The sequence below is a fragment of the Dryobates pubescens genome, chromosome 8 (genome assembly GCF_014839835.1).
Source record: "Dryobates pubescens isolate bDryPub1 chromosome 8, bDryPub1.pri, whole genome shotgun sequence".
Taxonomy (NCBI): domain Eukaryota; kingdom Metazoa; phylum Chordata; class Aves; order Piciformes; family Picidae; genus Dryobates; species Dryobates pubescens.
In genome coordinates this window covers 11,575,113-11,590,592 of record NC_071619.1, presented here as the reverse complement: position 1 = coordinate 11,590,592, position 15,480 = coordinate 11,575,113, and the positions used below count along the sequence as shown (strand labels likewise).

The 15,480-nt window shown below is 48.0% G+C and overlaps 1 protein-coding gene across 2 annotated transcripts in view; it reads left to right on the top strand.

The window, feature by feature from the left end:
• The window catches only part of SUFU (SUFU negative regulator of hedgehog signaling), a 94,137-nt gene extending 81,425 nt beyond the window's left edge, over nt 1-12,712 (top strand). For both annotated transcript variants that reach the window (XM_054163954.1, XM_054163952.1), the window contains exons 11-12: nt 8,977-9,045; nt 12,218-12,712. In XM_054163954.1, the coding sequence (XP_054019929.1) occupies nt 8,977-9,045; nt 12,218-12,307 (159 nt within the window). In that variant the 3' untranslated portion in view covers nt 12,308-12,712. The remainder of the gene's footprint in view (nt 1-8,976; nt 9,046-12,217) is intronic.
• Nucleotides 12,713-15,480: the final 2,768 nt, after the last annotated feature.

Genomic DNA, 15,480 nt, shown 5'->3' with positions numbered 1-15,480 from the left:
CCTGCAGGGCTGGCTGGATTGGAAAACAGGAATCAGAAAGTCTTGAGGCAGGCACCTGCAAGAAGTAGATGTTCAGATTCAATTTCCTCTTCACTCCTTTTCCCATGTCTGTTCGGGAAAATCTTCTGGTCATCCTGTGAAGATTAATTCAGTGCTTGCCAAGCATTCCAGCTCCACAGATGAACACCATAAACCATTTCAAGAAGAGATTAACATTTGTTCTCGCAGGTCAGGAGAGAAAAAGGATCTGTCAGGGGTAGAGGGTTAACCCGGAAGGTGAAGGCTCGTGTTCAACTCCTTGCTTTTGCAGATCTTTTTTCAATAATTTCAAATCCCTTAGCTTCTTTTAGCATCCCTCCCCCCATCTGCTACACAGAGAGGAGCACTTCCTTGCCTTGCTAAGATGTAAGGCTGAGCACATCAGAGGCTGTGAGAGTGGTAAGGACAGTAAGATTAGGTACTTCCAATGTAATCTGTGCTGGCAGTAGTTGGATGGAGCCTACTAAATAAAGGGGAAAAGAGTAGGAGGAAAAGGGAAGCAACTTGAATGATAATGAAAAGAAATGATGACTAATGCTGCATTCAGTGAGCAGAACCATCCTCAGGACTGAGCAGGGCAGAGGTCTTGTGGGAGAAAAACTGCAGGCAATCTGTGATTGCAGATTTGTTTTGTGAGGCAGACATAAGCTGGGGCCAAATTAGCATGGCACAGACAGCCTCTGCACCGCCATTTCCAAAGTTTTGTGTGCCTGATGTCACTGGTCTCTGAGTGTAGGGGGGAGGGTTTTCAGGTAATTTACTCACTTTTGGGACAAATCCTGTTAAGCAGGTGGAGGCTATGGTTCATTTCCAGTTGGCACCCTCCTACTCTCAGCACAAGGTTTACATCTCCATGTGAGCTGAGGAGCTCACAGCAGCAGTGCAGTGTTATCCTCTGACACCAGCTGCTGCTGGAGGATGCTATTTGCATGCCTCTCATGCCAGTAGGTTCTCAATGTCCAGCAGACAGCATGTGGATGCTGTAGCTGTGGAAATGGGGCTGTCCTCCAGTCTCCCTGCCCTTTGTGTTGCCTCCAGCTTTGGCCTCTGATCTGCCCTCCATCCTGTTTTCCTGTGTCTTCCCCTCATCCTGGCCACCCGTCTCTGCTTTCCTTTCCTCCCCTCCTCTTCATTCGAATTGGCAAATTCCTTCTCCTCCTCCTCCACATGGCCTGGCTTCCAGCTGAAACGCTGAGAGCACTGGAGAGTTTCCCTGCCTTTAGTCCTGATGTGCCTGGTGCCATAGCAATCTCTCAACACTCAGAGGAATGATCAGAGGGAAAACTACTCCATAGCTACTTCTGCCCTGTGTTTGAGGCAGAGCTGCTTTGGGCTGGAGCATGCTCAATGAAGGAGGGCTCTCAAGTACGGTTTTCTGCCTTTCTCTGAGAGGCTGTGGACAGACAGTAACTTTCAGAGGCTTCTGACTCAGCAAAGCATGATCAGGAGAAAGACTTTCCGTTGGCCTCCAGAGCACTTTTTGCACTCTCTCTGTAAGAGGTAGTTCTCATGCTTTGCAACAGAACGATCACAGGCATTTGTTAGTACTGTCAAAAAATACTTTTTACAAAGTGCCTCTGTGAGATAACTTCATTCCTTTTGCCCTAAAAGCCTTTTTTAAATAAATAAATAAATAAATCTAAATCCAGCATGGAAAAATAAAGTTGAGGCTTAGAACAGCAAGGTCAGACTGCTAATAGGAAATGTTAAGCGTGTCTGTAGGCAGGACAGGTACATGGAGGCTGTGGGAAGCATCCAGCATTAAGGAGCTATCAGCAGGCACTATCTATGCTGGCAGTTGTTGGAGGGGAGGGGGTGCAGGGTGGATTACTGTGAGCAGGGTCACAGGAGATGATCCATTCTTTTGGTTTGGCAACCTGTGTGAAAAATCTGGGGAAGAAGATCAGACTGAGCCCAATCCCTGAATATTTTCAGTTTTTCTTGCTGAAACAAAAGCCTTAAAGAGACTTGGGGAGGGGGGGGGGGGATAAAAATACCCTTTTGTGTTGAATGAAACCAGATTATTTTTTTTTCTTTTAAAAAAAAAATACACACAGAGCAAAATTTTTTAGACAATATATTTTTGCACAGAGTGGAGCTATAGTTGGAAGTTTTGCCTTCTCTAATCAATATTTGAGGGATAAAACACTCACACAGGATATGAGAAACTCACATTTTATTCCTTTCCTTTTATTTGATCCCCCATTTCTACTTCTTTGCTTTATGGGCACCACAACTGTAGGGTATTTTGGTTCTTTCTCAGCTCATCCAATTGGAGTTGTTCCACATCATATAAAACACTGGATTAGTCACAGAGGCAGAGAGCACAAGAGAATGACTGTTCCGGTAGAGCTAGGACATTGCCCTGGAAATGAGCACATCTGGTTCTTCTCTCTCCTATACCACATGTTAAATCATTTATGCACATTGGCATAATGGCAGCAACAGAGGTTCAAAGCAGCATCTGAAAGAGGCTGCGCTGATGCTTGTAAGTGGCAGCTATGGGTTGAGTCCTGCCTTGAAGAGATAGGGATTGATTTTAGTCTCCCCAGGCACGAATAGGTAGGTTAAGCCTAGTGTGGTGGGTTTAAAGACAACAGGCACAAACTGGTTTGAGTTGTGTAGAACTACAACCCGCTCTTCCCCAAAGCACTTGCATGCATCTACCCCAGGAAAAACATTTTCGGTATCCTTTGTGTGGCTCCCCCCAGATTCTTGAGCAGGTCTAGGAAATCTAAGCTAGCACTTTAGCACTTTTCCACTAAGTTTGTTGTCTTTTCTAAATGCTCCCCAAAACCTCACTGCATCATCCCTTTATGATGTTCTTCCTTGCTGCTGAACGAGACACCAGGAGAAACTTACACTAGGGTAGAAACGTCCCGTTAGGTCATCCTGATCCTCCCCTTATCAGCTCTCCTCTAAGTGTGCTCTCTAGTACTTTGTCCAGGCTAGTTTTGGATGAGTCAAGTTCTTTCATCCTTCTTAAGCCAGTTGACTATCTTGCCACCTAATATTCCTCCCTCACTACTCAAACTACATTTTAGCCACTTTGTGTAGACTTTCTTCCACCCACTTGGAGCACTCCCTGAAGTGCCTCTTCTTGCTTTGCTTTCTCACTCTGAAAGAGCTGGTATTGCCCATTGTCTTGGCTCCCTTGTCAGGCCTCTCACCAACTGAGCCAAACTTTACTGTCTGCATGACCGATCTCGTCAGGCTGGCTCTGAGGAGCCCAAGTCCCCAGGATCATCCTTGTAGTTGGGAGTGCCACAGGGAGATCCCACAAGGTCAAAATCTTTCAGCATCATCAGATACTTCCTCTTCTGGGATTGTAACATCATGGTGTGAAGCAATAGAGTCCCTGAGGCATCCGTGAGTGAATGTTTTTCCTTCACAAGGAGTGTTGTGAATCTCTTGGAAGAGCAACAGTGGAATTTCCCATCAAAGGTGTTTTTTACAGTGCTGGTACATTTGAGGCCCTCATGAGAGCTGTGGTGGATTCAGGCAGCAAGGTGGCCTGGCCTCTTCAAGACAGTGTCAGGGCTGGGCATGACGCAGAAAAATGCTGTGACAAGGCCTCTGCTTGAACTACTTGCAGTCAAGGCAAAGCAGTGCAAAGAAGGCCAAGCCAAGGGGAGAGCAGAGAGGTGGGCTGAGGGATGTTTGTGATGAAGCATGATTCATCAGGGGGTTTTACTGGGAATGTTTTCATTTCAATGGGAAACGCTGACGCACTTCAACTTCACCTTTTGCTGTGCTGTTGACAGGAATTAAGCAGAAACATTTTCAGGGCAAGGGGCTCCTAAAAGTTGCTGGATATTTGCAGATATAACAGATGACATGTGCCTTAGGGTACAACTGCTCCACCCATTCCAGGCATAGCACCTGGATGGATGAACAGTTCCTTAGAAGGCTTGGTAGGGTTTATATAGAGGTTTATTGCAATACATCCTCGTCATCTTTGGCTGAGCCTTACAAGCCAGCTTTGTACTAAGTCCAGAACTAATAAAACATGATTTTCTTTCTTTGACAAACCTACTGGAAAAGCAAGTGGCAGGGTTTAATGCAAACAGAGCATTAGGGCAAAGTGTGGGCATGTTTGGTTTGTTCCTAGGTAGGCAAGAAGATGGTGTATTATCAATGAAAGCACCCATGCTTAATTGTCCCTGGGCCAATTGCTTGTGTCTTGCCCTAGACAAAGCACGTTTCTCAAAGTTGGACAGAGCTGTAGCTCACTTCCTAGCTCAGCTTCTGAGGGTCTTCCTTCATCAGAGACTTGTCAACTGTGCCAGGCTTTCCACATTGGTGTGACCTCTGGCCTCAGATAGCTTTTCCTGAGCTGAGAATTTCAAGCCCTCACGGTAGGGTTGAACTGGAGTGAGAGGTGGGGTGTTAACTGTGGGGTGGTACCTATAAGCTGACTATAAAACCTTTAATGTTTTACTAAACACCAGTTGCTTTCAAAGTCAGCTGAACTCATCTGGAGCCCCACGACCTTGTGTACATTTTTAGATCTTGCCTGTTTCGTGCACTTGCAGCTGTGTACCTGTTACGAGTCACGGTACAGGCTTCTCAGATAGCTGCGGGTGGGAAAGCTTCAGCCCTGAAAGCTTCAACACAAGCTCCTTCAGTTGACCTGCAGGTAAACCCTGTAGGTGAGAAGTAGGTTTCAGCAAGCTCAGGTGAGGCTTGCCACGAGAGGGAGACATCATGCACACAGCTCATGCCTTCCCTGAACACGTTCACCTGAATGAGGAGGCCTAGCCTGGCATTTTGTAACTTGTCTGGACGCATGCAGCTCTTAGTGAAGTGGTGAGAACCCAAACTGCAGACCTTGGTTGTGTGATACAAGCTGTGATAGAAAACAGGGAGTCCTCTTGGCTAGTCATTGTCTTCCAACCATCTGCAGCATGACTAGCAGCTGCAAAGCACACAGAAAATGGAATCTAGACCTGCTGGCAACGGGATAGCGTGTGTCCAGGCCTCTCTGGGTCGGGCCAGGGAGATCCTGGTGCGAGCAGGACTGTGCAGCACCAAAGGAGATGTTTCAGATACACACAGCTGTCTGGCGAGGCCGTTCCCTGTTCCTACTGCAAACAGCCATTACAAAAGCCGAGCTACACCCTTGTAACCAGCTTCAGCAGGCTGGGCCGGCAGGAGTGTTTGCAGAGAGCTGTGAAAACACAGCCCTGCGAGTGCCCGACCACTGCGGCACCCAGGATGCCGCTGCCGCTCGGCAGAGCTCCTTTGCTTCCTCAGCACCAGCTGAGAGATTTCATGGGAGAAAAAGCCCGCTCGGTGCGCCTGGGATGGCTTTGTTTGCCCTCCAGATTGCATTGGCTTTTCCCATGGCTGCAGCACAACAGCAAGGCTCAGTTTTCCTTTGGGAAGGGAATAAGCTGCTTCATCATTGTGATCTCTGTGCAGTGTCCTGTTGATAAGATCAGTTAACAGTATCAGAGGAAAACTCTAGATTCAAGTCTGAAATATAAAGTGAACAGGGCCTATTTGTTTAATTTGAGCTTCTAAGGTTTAAATCCCAGAGGAAATTAAATTAGGTGCCTAGAGCAATGGCAGTCTGTCATGTTTATTTGCTGGGAATGTCACCTTTAATATCATGCACATATAACGTGTGTGTGTGTTAATGTAATGGGGTATCATACTGTGCGGGAGCAGGCATGCTACAAGAACTGGAAACCTGAAATAGTGTGAGGAAAGCTGAGACGGGATTGGATTTATTCTCATCCTTCTTTGTAGGATGAAGCCTCAGCAACACAAAGGTGGGTTCACTGATTGCTGGTGGGGATGGCAGCCTGACCTGTGAGCACAGGCCTTAATGCTCTTGAGCCGTTTTGATCGGGATACTTCCAAGAGGGGAAGTTCTGTCTAGACAAAAATCCAGACCAGAATGGCCAGGGTCAAAGCCTCCTTCAGCAGTGTGCTGTGGACACATGCCTTCCCCCTGGATCCTTGGGAGAGAGAGCTCAAGGATGTCAGTTTCTTGTGCCAAGGGGCATGGCTGCTTGTATATTTGGTTATACTGGTGCTTCAGAAGGACTCCCTTCTTCTCCAGGAAGGAGACTAGGTCACCCAGCAGTGTGGGGTAGCAGGATTTGAGTTGTTTGGGTTTTTTATTCTGACTGGGGCTTTTTAAGGATGAGCTCTGAGTGACACTGTATGAATGTCACTGCAGCAGTTTGTCATTGCAGCCTGTGATGCTTGCCCTCCACCAAAGTTAACTGTCTATGCAGGGCTTGCAGAATGGCACTGCGATCTTTTCTCAGCATGCTGAGTAGAACACACTGCCACTGCGTTGATCCCTTAAGTGTGGCCCACAAGAGACAGCTAAGCTGTGGGCTCCTGTCCCACTCCACTTGTTAGACCCTTCAGGGAGCCAGTTCAGTTCACTACATCAACAGAATTTGTTGAGATTTTTTTCGTCTGGGTTAGTAAAACTCACTGAGAGGGGGCAGTGAGCTGCAGATGTGTTTAGCCATCTCAGGGTTGCAGCCCAGGCCACTCTGGGAGTCTGTAGCTTAGCTGGGACCTGGTTTGTCCCCGCATCCACTCCCTTCACCCTTTGCTGTTTACCCCTGCATACCCGATCTTCTTTTCCTCCAGCCTCACAGCAGCCAGCAGCCTCACACACGTGGTTCACATTTCTCTCCTGCCTCTGGCACCTTGGGGAGAGCCCAGGGGTCTTCCTGCTGCGCTTGTCTTTAGTCCCGCTGCCAAAGCTGCTGCTCCTCATTCCTGCTCTCTCACCCGTCCCAACCTCTGGCATTTTTGCTCATCCGTGGATGGCTGAATATTCATTTCCTCCCTGCCTGGTTGCTGTGAATACCAATTCCTCCTCCTTTTTCCGGCTGTTCTGTAGATTTTGATGTCTGCTGAATTGTTTTCATTCCCTCACCCCATTTCAGGCTTCACCTCCGCAGAAACCAATCTGCTCCGCGCAGAACCCCAGCTCCCCACCCGGCTCTCCCTTCTGAGCTGAGCGATCAGGTTGCCCTTCTGCCTCCGACACGGACAGGCAGCTTCCTCCTCCCGCACACAGTCCACAAACGAGTGGCTCCAGTTCAACAGGCAGAATAGCTACAGGCTCCTGCAAGGAGACTGCAGTAGTTTGCGGTGGCACTGCGTGTTTCAGTGCAATGTTTCTCAGCTTGCCAGTCTGCAGATTGGTGCCAGGTTGCAGAGTCCTGTCCAAAGCAGCAAGCTCCTGGCTCCTAGCTGATGCAGGGTTTTTTCAGGCTCAAGGTGTGATCAGAAAGGCCTGATAGAGGTGTCTGCATCCATGCTGGGGAGCTTGGTCATAAACCCTGGCCTGCAGCCTGATGCAGGTACAAGCCAAGCAATGGAGGGAATGTGATAGACAGGGGAGGTTGCAGTCCACTCATCCCCTGAGGAATCTGTGTGCAGTGGCAGCAGGGCTGAAGGAGAGAGAACTGCAGATGCCTGGTAGCTCTCAGATAGGGATCTGGTGTTTTCAAATCTTTTTTCTTGCCAACCAAAGGCAAAAAGAGAGACCAGAGTCTTCCCATTCTCATTCTTTACAGTAGCCCTGCTTCTGTGGTACCCAAATGGAGCTCAGAGGCTTCCACTTCCCAAACAGCCCATGGCATCTTGGTGGTCACTTGCTCCCCACTGATGTTACTGGCACCAGCGGGCTGATGGGCATGGGACATGGCTTCCTGCATAGAGGTGGGACAGGCTGGCTGCCCCTCTTCCAGACGTGAGCTGGAGGGGACAGTGGAGAACAGTGGGGCTGGTCCCTTAGCTCCATCACTGTTGGCTGCTGGAGTGGTCCCTTCTCTGGGAGGGAGCATGGAGCTCATGGCTGGGGAGAACAGGGAAGGGAAAAGGTGAGAAAGAGGGCCTAAGGATAATGGTTGCTTCAGAATAGAAAGCAATGCCAGAGGAAAGGGTTGAGTGAAAGCAAGAAATGAGGAGAAGGGGGGAAGGAACAAACCTGTTGGCTGAAATGTGAATAATCTGCTGGATACTGCTGCAACCTAACTCGCAGGAATGACGCTCCAAGGCCCCCTCACCATGTGGGGATGTTTGCCTGGTCCCACACTGCCGCCTCTGCTCCTGTGCCAAGCCAGCTGGCCTGCCTGGAGCTCTAGCCTTGATGAGTGTTGTGAAGAGAGGCAGGACATGTTTGCTTTTGGCTATCATGTGCTTTTTTTTAAGAGGGTGGGAGTTCCTCCCCTTGAATTCCCAGGGCTGGTTTCCCACCCTGTGTCTCTAGTTTGTGTGACTTGAGGGGCTCCATGGACCTGAGGTCATGTCCCTCAGCCAGGAATTTTGACCCATCAACAGCTGCTTTCCTGGGCCACTTCATGCTTGACGGCCTAGCCTTGACAGCCAATAGCTTTCCCAGCACAGGCACACAGGATGGGCACGTACAATGCAATGTGGAGATGCCTAGCACAGGTACCTCTGGGAGTACTTTCCATACTCAGCATCATCTGAATGATGTGCTGCGCTCAAGTCAAAGCTTTCCTGATGCCCAGAGAACCAGCTCTGTATGGCTCTCAGATTCTTCCTGCACTGCTGTTTCTCAATCAAACTGTGAGCTCAACTTCAATGGATCAGATGAAAGTAGCTGTCTCCCACTGTCTCTCCAACAGTTGTCATCTTGACCCCTTTTCCTTCTTCCCCACTCTGTCTGAAGCTGAGACTAATTTTAGAGTGAGGAAAATAATTGAGGGTCATAAAAGATTGCTGTATGATTTTAACTTTTTTTTTTCAGTGCTTGGGGTGGGAGGCAAAGTTAAGAGCTTCTTGCCCTCAAACCTTTCTATTGTGGTAAAAAAGGACCTAAGGGAAGCAGTGAGCAGGTACAGTTTGCTCCCTGCAGAAGTCATTCTGTTTTCATGGCAATTAGCTAAAACTAGGAGTGTAGAGGTGTCAACTACTGTGCTTCCTTTGCAGATCCTATTGACTGAAGAGTTCGTAGAGAGAATGCTGGAAGATTTAGAAGATCTGAATTCTCCAGAGGAAGTAAGGCAGCATCATTCCCATATTTCCCATGTGCTGTCCCAGAAAGCTCAACCCATCCTACAGCTTGCCTTTGATCCTCCCCTCAGCTTGCAGGCTGCAGTCCTGCCCAATAGTCTTGAGGCCTTTCTAAACCTTCACATCTGCTGTGAGCTGAGGCAGTGAGCAAAGGGATTTTAAGAAATACAGAGCAAGGATGAGCATGAGGAACGCTCTGCATTTCCCTTCTGCCAGCATCTTGCACAACATGATATCTGAGTGCCTGAATCAAAATGGTGCAGCCCTTGGGCCAGGTGTTGGGGTTTCCTCCATGCTGTGCACAGTGTCCTCAGCAGCAGCTGCAGGCACATCACCATCTTTTATTTCAGAAAGGCTGAATGCAGTAGCAGCACATTTTCTGGTGAACACTCTGTTGTAGGGGCCTCTTTTGGGGGGCTTGGGGAGCAGGTGGGGGCTTTTTCACATCTGCTACTTGGCCTTCACCTGCTGCCCTGCACAGTGGTGATGGCAGAGGACCATCACCAGCCTGGAAGCAGTACAGCAGCAGCCAAGGGAGCTTTATAAAGCTTTGCTGTGCAGTACTAAACTTCTCCCTGCCATGTGATCTCTTCCTGGGGAACATTTAGCACCGTCTCCCATGCATGCCATATAAATATTCTGCTTGACTTCAAAGAGCAGTGGCAGAAATGACATGTAATATTTTTAATCCTATTTTTTACAGCTCCCTGCAGACTCTAAAGAAACTTTCTTTGGCCTGTAGAGCAGCCCTCCCATCCCTTGCCCTGTTCCCCTCCCCCCAGGAAAATCTCAGGGCTCTAATTGTTTAATCCAGAGTTGATTTAATGCCAAGGTGTTCTTCACTGCGTGAGTGAGGGGAGCACGCTGTTGGCTGTGCTATGACTTTCAGGCCAGCTTTTATCCAGTTAAACTTAATCCAAAGCTCTTTTTTTTGCTAGTGGCATGGAAGCCCAGGAGCACTTTGGTTTGAAGGCCCCTTAAGTTAAGGCTTTGGATAGCTCACGTTCCTTCACTCCCTGCTGAGAGGCAGCGGCAGCGAGCGTGGCAGCTCCTGGCACAGCGAGCAGGCCTTCAGTTCCGAGGTGCTGTGACTTTGCTAAATCAAAAAAGTGAAAAACAAACGAATGCAAAGGATGACTTCTCCAAGAGGGTTGCTTTGGAACCACTCCTGTTTACAAAAGAGAAAATACTTTAGATGAAACATGATCTTTCAGCGTCCAGATTCCTCCAAGGATTTGTAACTTGCAGGATCCTAGTTCAGGCCAACTGAAGGCGTTCCTTTGCAGCCCTAACTGTTGCTGTTGATATTCATGTGGTAGAATGAAGTGCTGCAAGGAGAGTCTTTCCTTTGCTGCATAAAGAGCCACCTGCATTAAATGAAATTAAGTGAAACTATCTGAGTATCTTTAGCATGGTTTTCACACCCCTTAGACACTGAACTGAGAAGAATCTCCTGGGTAGTACAGGGCCATTAGATTGTATGGTGCAAGCTATACACAGGGCTTGAGATTAAACAAACAAACAAAAAACCCCACACCTTTAAATGGGACTTGGGTTGTTTACATTTCCTAGAAGAGAAAGAGCAGCAGTTTATGGTAGCCACTATCCTGCAAGATCCTCTTGCCATGCCCCCAGATCATGGGTCAGACCCTGAACCACCAGCCTAAAGTCAGTGGGTACCAACTGCAGGTTATCCTCATACACAGCTGCAAATGGAGCAAGGTCAGGAATCAATTTATGTTAAAGCCACCCTTGATGTGGAGCAGGCAGCTGGAGGGGATCTCCTTTAGCAGGAATCTGCCACTGAGTTGGTGTTAATGTCCTTCAGAAGCAGGGTGCTTATGGAAAAGAAGACAAATAACTGAATAAAAATGGATGATTTGCAGGTCACTGTCCCCATGCACCAACTCTCTAATTCGCATAGCCCCTGGGAAGCTTACAGCACTGTTGGCCTTGGTCTGTGGAGACTCTTAGAAGAGGACCACTGTGTCTGTAACCATTCTGAATTAGCTGCTTCCAGGTCAGGTTCTCGCTGCTGGTGTAGGATCCTGGTGAGACTCCTCCTTGGGAGTTCCATCAGGTTGTCAAATGGTGCTACACTATGGGTGCAGCCAAGTTTTAAAACCAGAATGATCCTGCAGACTGGCTTCTAGAGCTGTCCCCAGGTGTTTTGGACCCTCAGTCTGGGCTCTGGGGCTCTGCGGAACAGGTTGCCATCCAGCTGTGGGTGGGGCAGACTGATGGCCTAGGAGATTCTACTCCCACCTCCCACACCCTGCACTGAGCTGTTTTTGAGAGATTTATGTGAATGCATGGGCCATGGTCAGAGGTGGTTGTGAGAAGGGTTAGGAGCTCTGCATGGTTGTGTTTGGGATTAGAGACGTTGGGGTGACTTCCCATCCTGATGCAGACTGCCCTGGAGCTGCCCATCAATGGGACCAATGCTTTGTTTGGGAAACACTGGCCAGAGATGGTGCTGTGTAAACCAGACTGGGGCAAAAAATCTCCATTCCCTGTGCTTCAGTCGTTGTTTGCAAAACAGTCTGAGCAGCCAAGTGCCTGTGTGGGTACAAGACATGGTAGGGACACTCTGCAAAGCCTTTGTACCAGAGATAGTGTTGGAGCAAAAGTGCCCAGCCAGGGCAGCACAGTTTGCCCTCCTGGAGACAGCTGCCATTTGGAAGCCTGTCACCTGCCAGAGCCATGCTAGCTCACTCACATCTTACCCTGTATGTGGAGGAGTTTGAAAGCTGCTGCAAGTCTCCCTTTAAAGCCAGTGGAGGGCTCCGGGGGCTGGGGTAGGTGAAATGAAAGGGACACGGTCAGGCAGGAGGGCAGATACTTGGGCTGCAAATTTTCAGAGGGGGAGGGGAATTGGTGGTGGGAGCAGAAACCCTCCAGAATCCATCTGATGAAATAAACAGCACTTGAGCTGACATCTCAGAACTTTACTTTGGCAGCTGAGGCACAGGCCACATTATCTAATGTCCATTGCTGTCCAAAACACACTGATGGGGAAACGTTGTTGTTTTTTTTAGTGGCCTCTTGTTTAAAACAATAACAACAACGTGGGGCTGCCTTGCCTTTGCAGTGATGTTATTTTTTCTGTGCAGGTTGCAACACTATACATGAACTGTTTCTCTTTACTGTCTTGCAGTTCAAACTTCCAAAGGAGTACAGCTGGCCTGAAAAGAAACTGAAAGTTTCCATCTTGCCAGATGCCGTCTTCGACAACCCACTGCATTAGAGCTGAATTGCACCCTTGTAACAACTGGGAGAGCCAAGTTACTGTCCATTACCCAGTGACTCAGAGGATAATTAATGCAGTAAAAACTCTGCCTGCAAATAAAAGAGTTCGCTGCACAACCACTGCAAACAGAAGAGGAGCTACTCAGCACCAGCCCAGACCGAACTGAGCCCTTTCCTTTACCCTTCCCAAGGCTGAGCTCACTGGGAACAGCCTGCGTATGTGTGAGTGCGAGTGAGGAATATTTAACTATGAAAATTAGTAGTAAGAGCCCTTTCTCTCTCCTAGCTACAGAACTCCCCTCTGCCTTAGCCCAGGGTGTAGGCGCTCTGCACGCCTGTATTTACACATGCGTTTCTGCCAGGTGCGAGCCTATAATCCATGGATTAAATGTTCTTTACGTGACTCTGGAGTCCTTTTGTTAGCCAAACTTTTACTGACTGCAGAACTGTTCTTCCATGTGCTATGATTTTGGGTTGGTTTTTTTTTTTCTTTTCAGAAACAGAATGGTATTTCCCCTGTTTAAAGGAGGCCAAAAGCTCACATGCTTGAAGCTGAACAGATTTAAAGATGAACTTTCTAGTTCAGTCAAGAAAAACAAACCCAGATCCTCCCTGCCCTCAAATTAGGCATGTTTTAAGTGTTGGTCTTGGTGCTATTAGCTATGGTATCACTGCAAACAGAGGCGACTTTATTCTCCGCATCCTGTCCTTGTGCCTGAACCCCAGGGAAGGTCACAACCTCTGGTTTTGCACAAGCAGGAGGAAGAAAGCTACCGGGGCGGGGGAGATCTCCTGTTTACAGTGTGTTTATCTTTAAAGAGATACTGTCAAGTATTTTTTCCTTGCTATTGTACAGAATTTGAGAAGCTAGAAAGGACTATTTGTCCACGGGGACAACTTCAGCAGCTCTGCAGGATCCAGAGGACTGCTCGAAAGCATATGAAATAGAGATGTCTGCTGCCCTGGCATTGCAGAGGAGACTGAGCCTCAGTGAAGCCAACTGTTCTTCCTGTTCCAGCAGAGCTGTGCCCTAGTGCAGCTCTACTTTCCCCTCTAGCCTCTCTCTGGTGGCTCTTGTTGCTAACGCCCCTGCTTTCAGATAGATTTGAACTGTAGAGAGCATCAAGATCTGTTTGAAAAGACCCTCTCTATATATCCCTGTGGCTTTCTCCTTGGAGCAAAATGTGGTATGGAAAAGTAGACGGTCTCTGCAGGGTCAGGCTGTTTCCACATCGAGGTGCTGAACCCTGTGGCTATGTTGCAGCAAACCGCAGCAGGCTTTACCCCCTGCTGCTATTGCAGGTCGTTTCTGATGTGGATTCCTGAGCCTTCCTCTGCCCATTGTCTTCTAGTGACAAAACTCTTCACTCCTTGTCAGGGGAGGTGCATCTTTTCTTCCACCCCTTTCTCCCTGCCAGATAAGTTGGCGGTTTATGCACGACTGCTGTGTGATCGTAATAAAAGTATAACAAAAGCTTTTAACACTTAACTCCTGATCAAACAGCAAAGTCCAGGAGGCCTCACAGTTCCCCCAGGGTTGTTTTTTTGCTTGTTTTCCGATTTAATTTCTTCCTGTCATAGTCAGCTTTGATGTTTTTTGCATAGATTTGAGGGTGGTTAATGTTGGTCAAGAAGCAGAGCTAGGAGCCACAAAGCTCTCCTTGGACTTGCTACAGAATTCCTCTGTGGCCTCAGGCAAGTCACTCAATGTCTCTCTGTGCAGAAAGGGTGATTATTGACTAGAGGACTGTAGGACCTACCGAAGCATGCCAGGGTTTGCAGGGGAGGGCGTGCTTTGTGTACCAAGTAGTATTTGTATTATTATAATTGTTGTTATATTATAATCTGAGGCAGGCCAAGTGCAGGGTCCAACACCGCTCGGCAGAACCTTCCTTTCTGCAAAGCTCTGAAAGCAATTTACATGTAAATGAGTTTGTCATTTTGTCTGAACTCAGAGGATCATCTTTAAAATCCTGCTGCGAAAGAACAAACTTTCAGATATCTGCATGTGCCAGCCAGAGTGATGGCTGTGCTGTGGCAGACTGCATTCATCTGTGGGATCTCCTGGCCAGTTTTCACTGTCCTGCTCAGTACTGAGCATCCCTTCTGCACTGGAGATGTATATGCAGGGGACAGCGTGGGTGAGAAAGTGGCATGAAAATGTACCAGTCCAGCTTCAAAACTGGCATGCCCAAGTGTCCCACTGCAAAACTGTGAACAAACAGATGATTGTGGTAGTTGGGGGAAAAAAGGCAAGGGCAGCAACTGCAGTTTGTCCAAAAGCCATCTCCAACAGTAGCCCATGGGCTGTTCTCGCATGAGCTAGCTGGGGGTGCTGCAGCAGAGCTGGCCCCTTGCCACGATGCTGGCTGCTCTTCCTTGTTTCCAGATGCTAGCTCTCATTAAAAGGAGCTTAAAATTCCCATCTTAGTGGAGAAGGGACATTTGAAAGGTCAGTTGTTGCAGTACCTGTAGAGATCAGTGCAGGGCAGAGAGAAGTCCATCAGACCCTCTCTGGGTTCTGACACACATCTGGCAAGCTTAGGACCTCCTGCCCTAAAAACTGCTTGAGCCTTCACAGTTGGGATGCAATGCTGTATGCAGGCAAAGCACCTCCTCCAAGCTGGCTTGTGCACCAGTTCTGCCTTTCTCATGTGTATGTTTTCCTCACCATATTTACTCTCATCAGACGCTCTGGGTTGGGTTTTCATTGACTTCAGAGGGAGCACACTGAATGCATTTGAAAACCCACCCAGTATCCTTGTGTGTGTGTGTATTTTTGTTCCATCTCATGTATTTATATATAGTTCTGTGTATTTGAGTTATGAACAGGTGGCACACCAGAATTCTCTGTTTCTGAGACACTTTCTCACGGATCTTTGCTGGTAGCCAGATAACAATTGAGGGGAAGGTTGGAAGGGAAGGAAATGAAATCTTCCTATTTAGTTAAGGAGGCAAATATTGGACAAATAGCTGCTAAAATAGAAATCTCTGTCTTATTGTTAGACCAATTCCAAGAAAGAAACTGGTGAAAGTCAGCCCTTAAGCTCCAAGGTCACGTCACTGCCTCTCAACAGTTGTCTAACAATAAGAAAGTTGCCTGTTGCTCAGTATCGTGAAGAGCTGTGCACCAACAGGACCTCCCCTTCCCTGATTCACATCAGGTTTGTA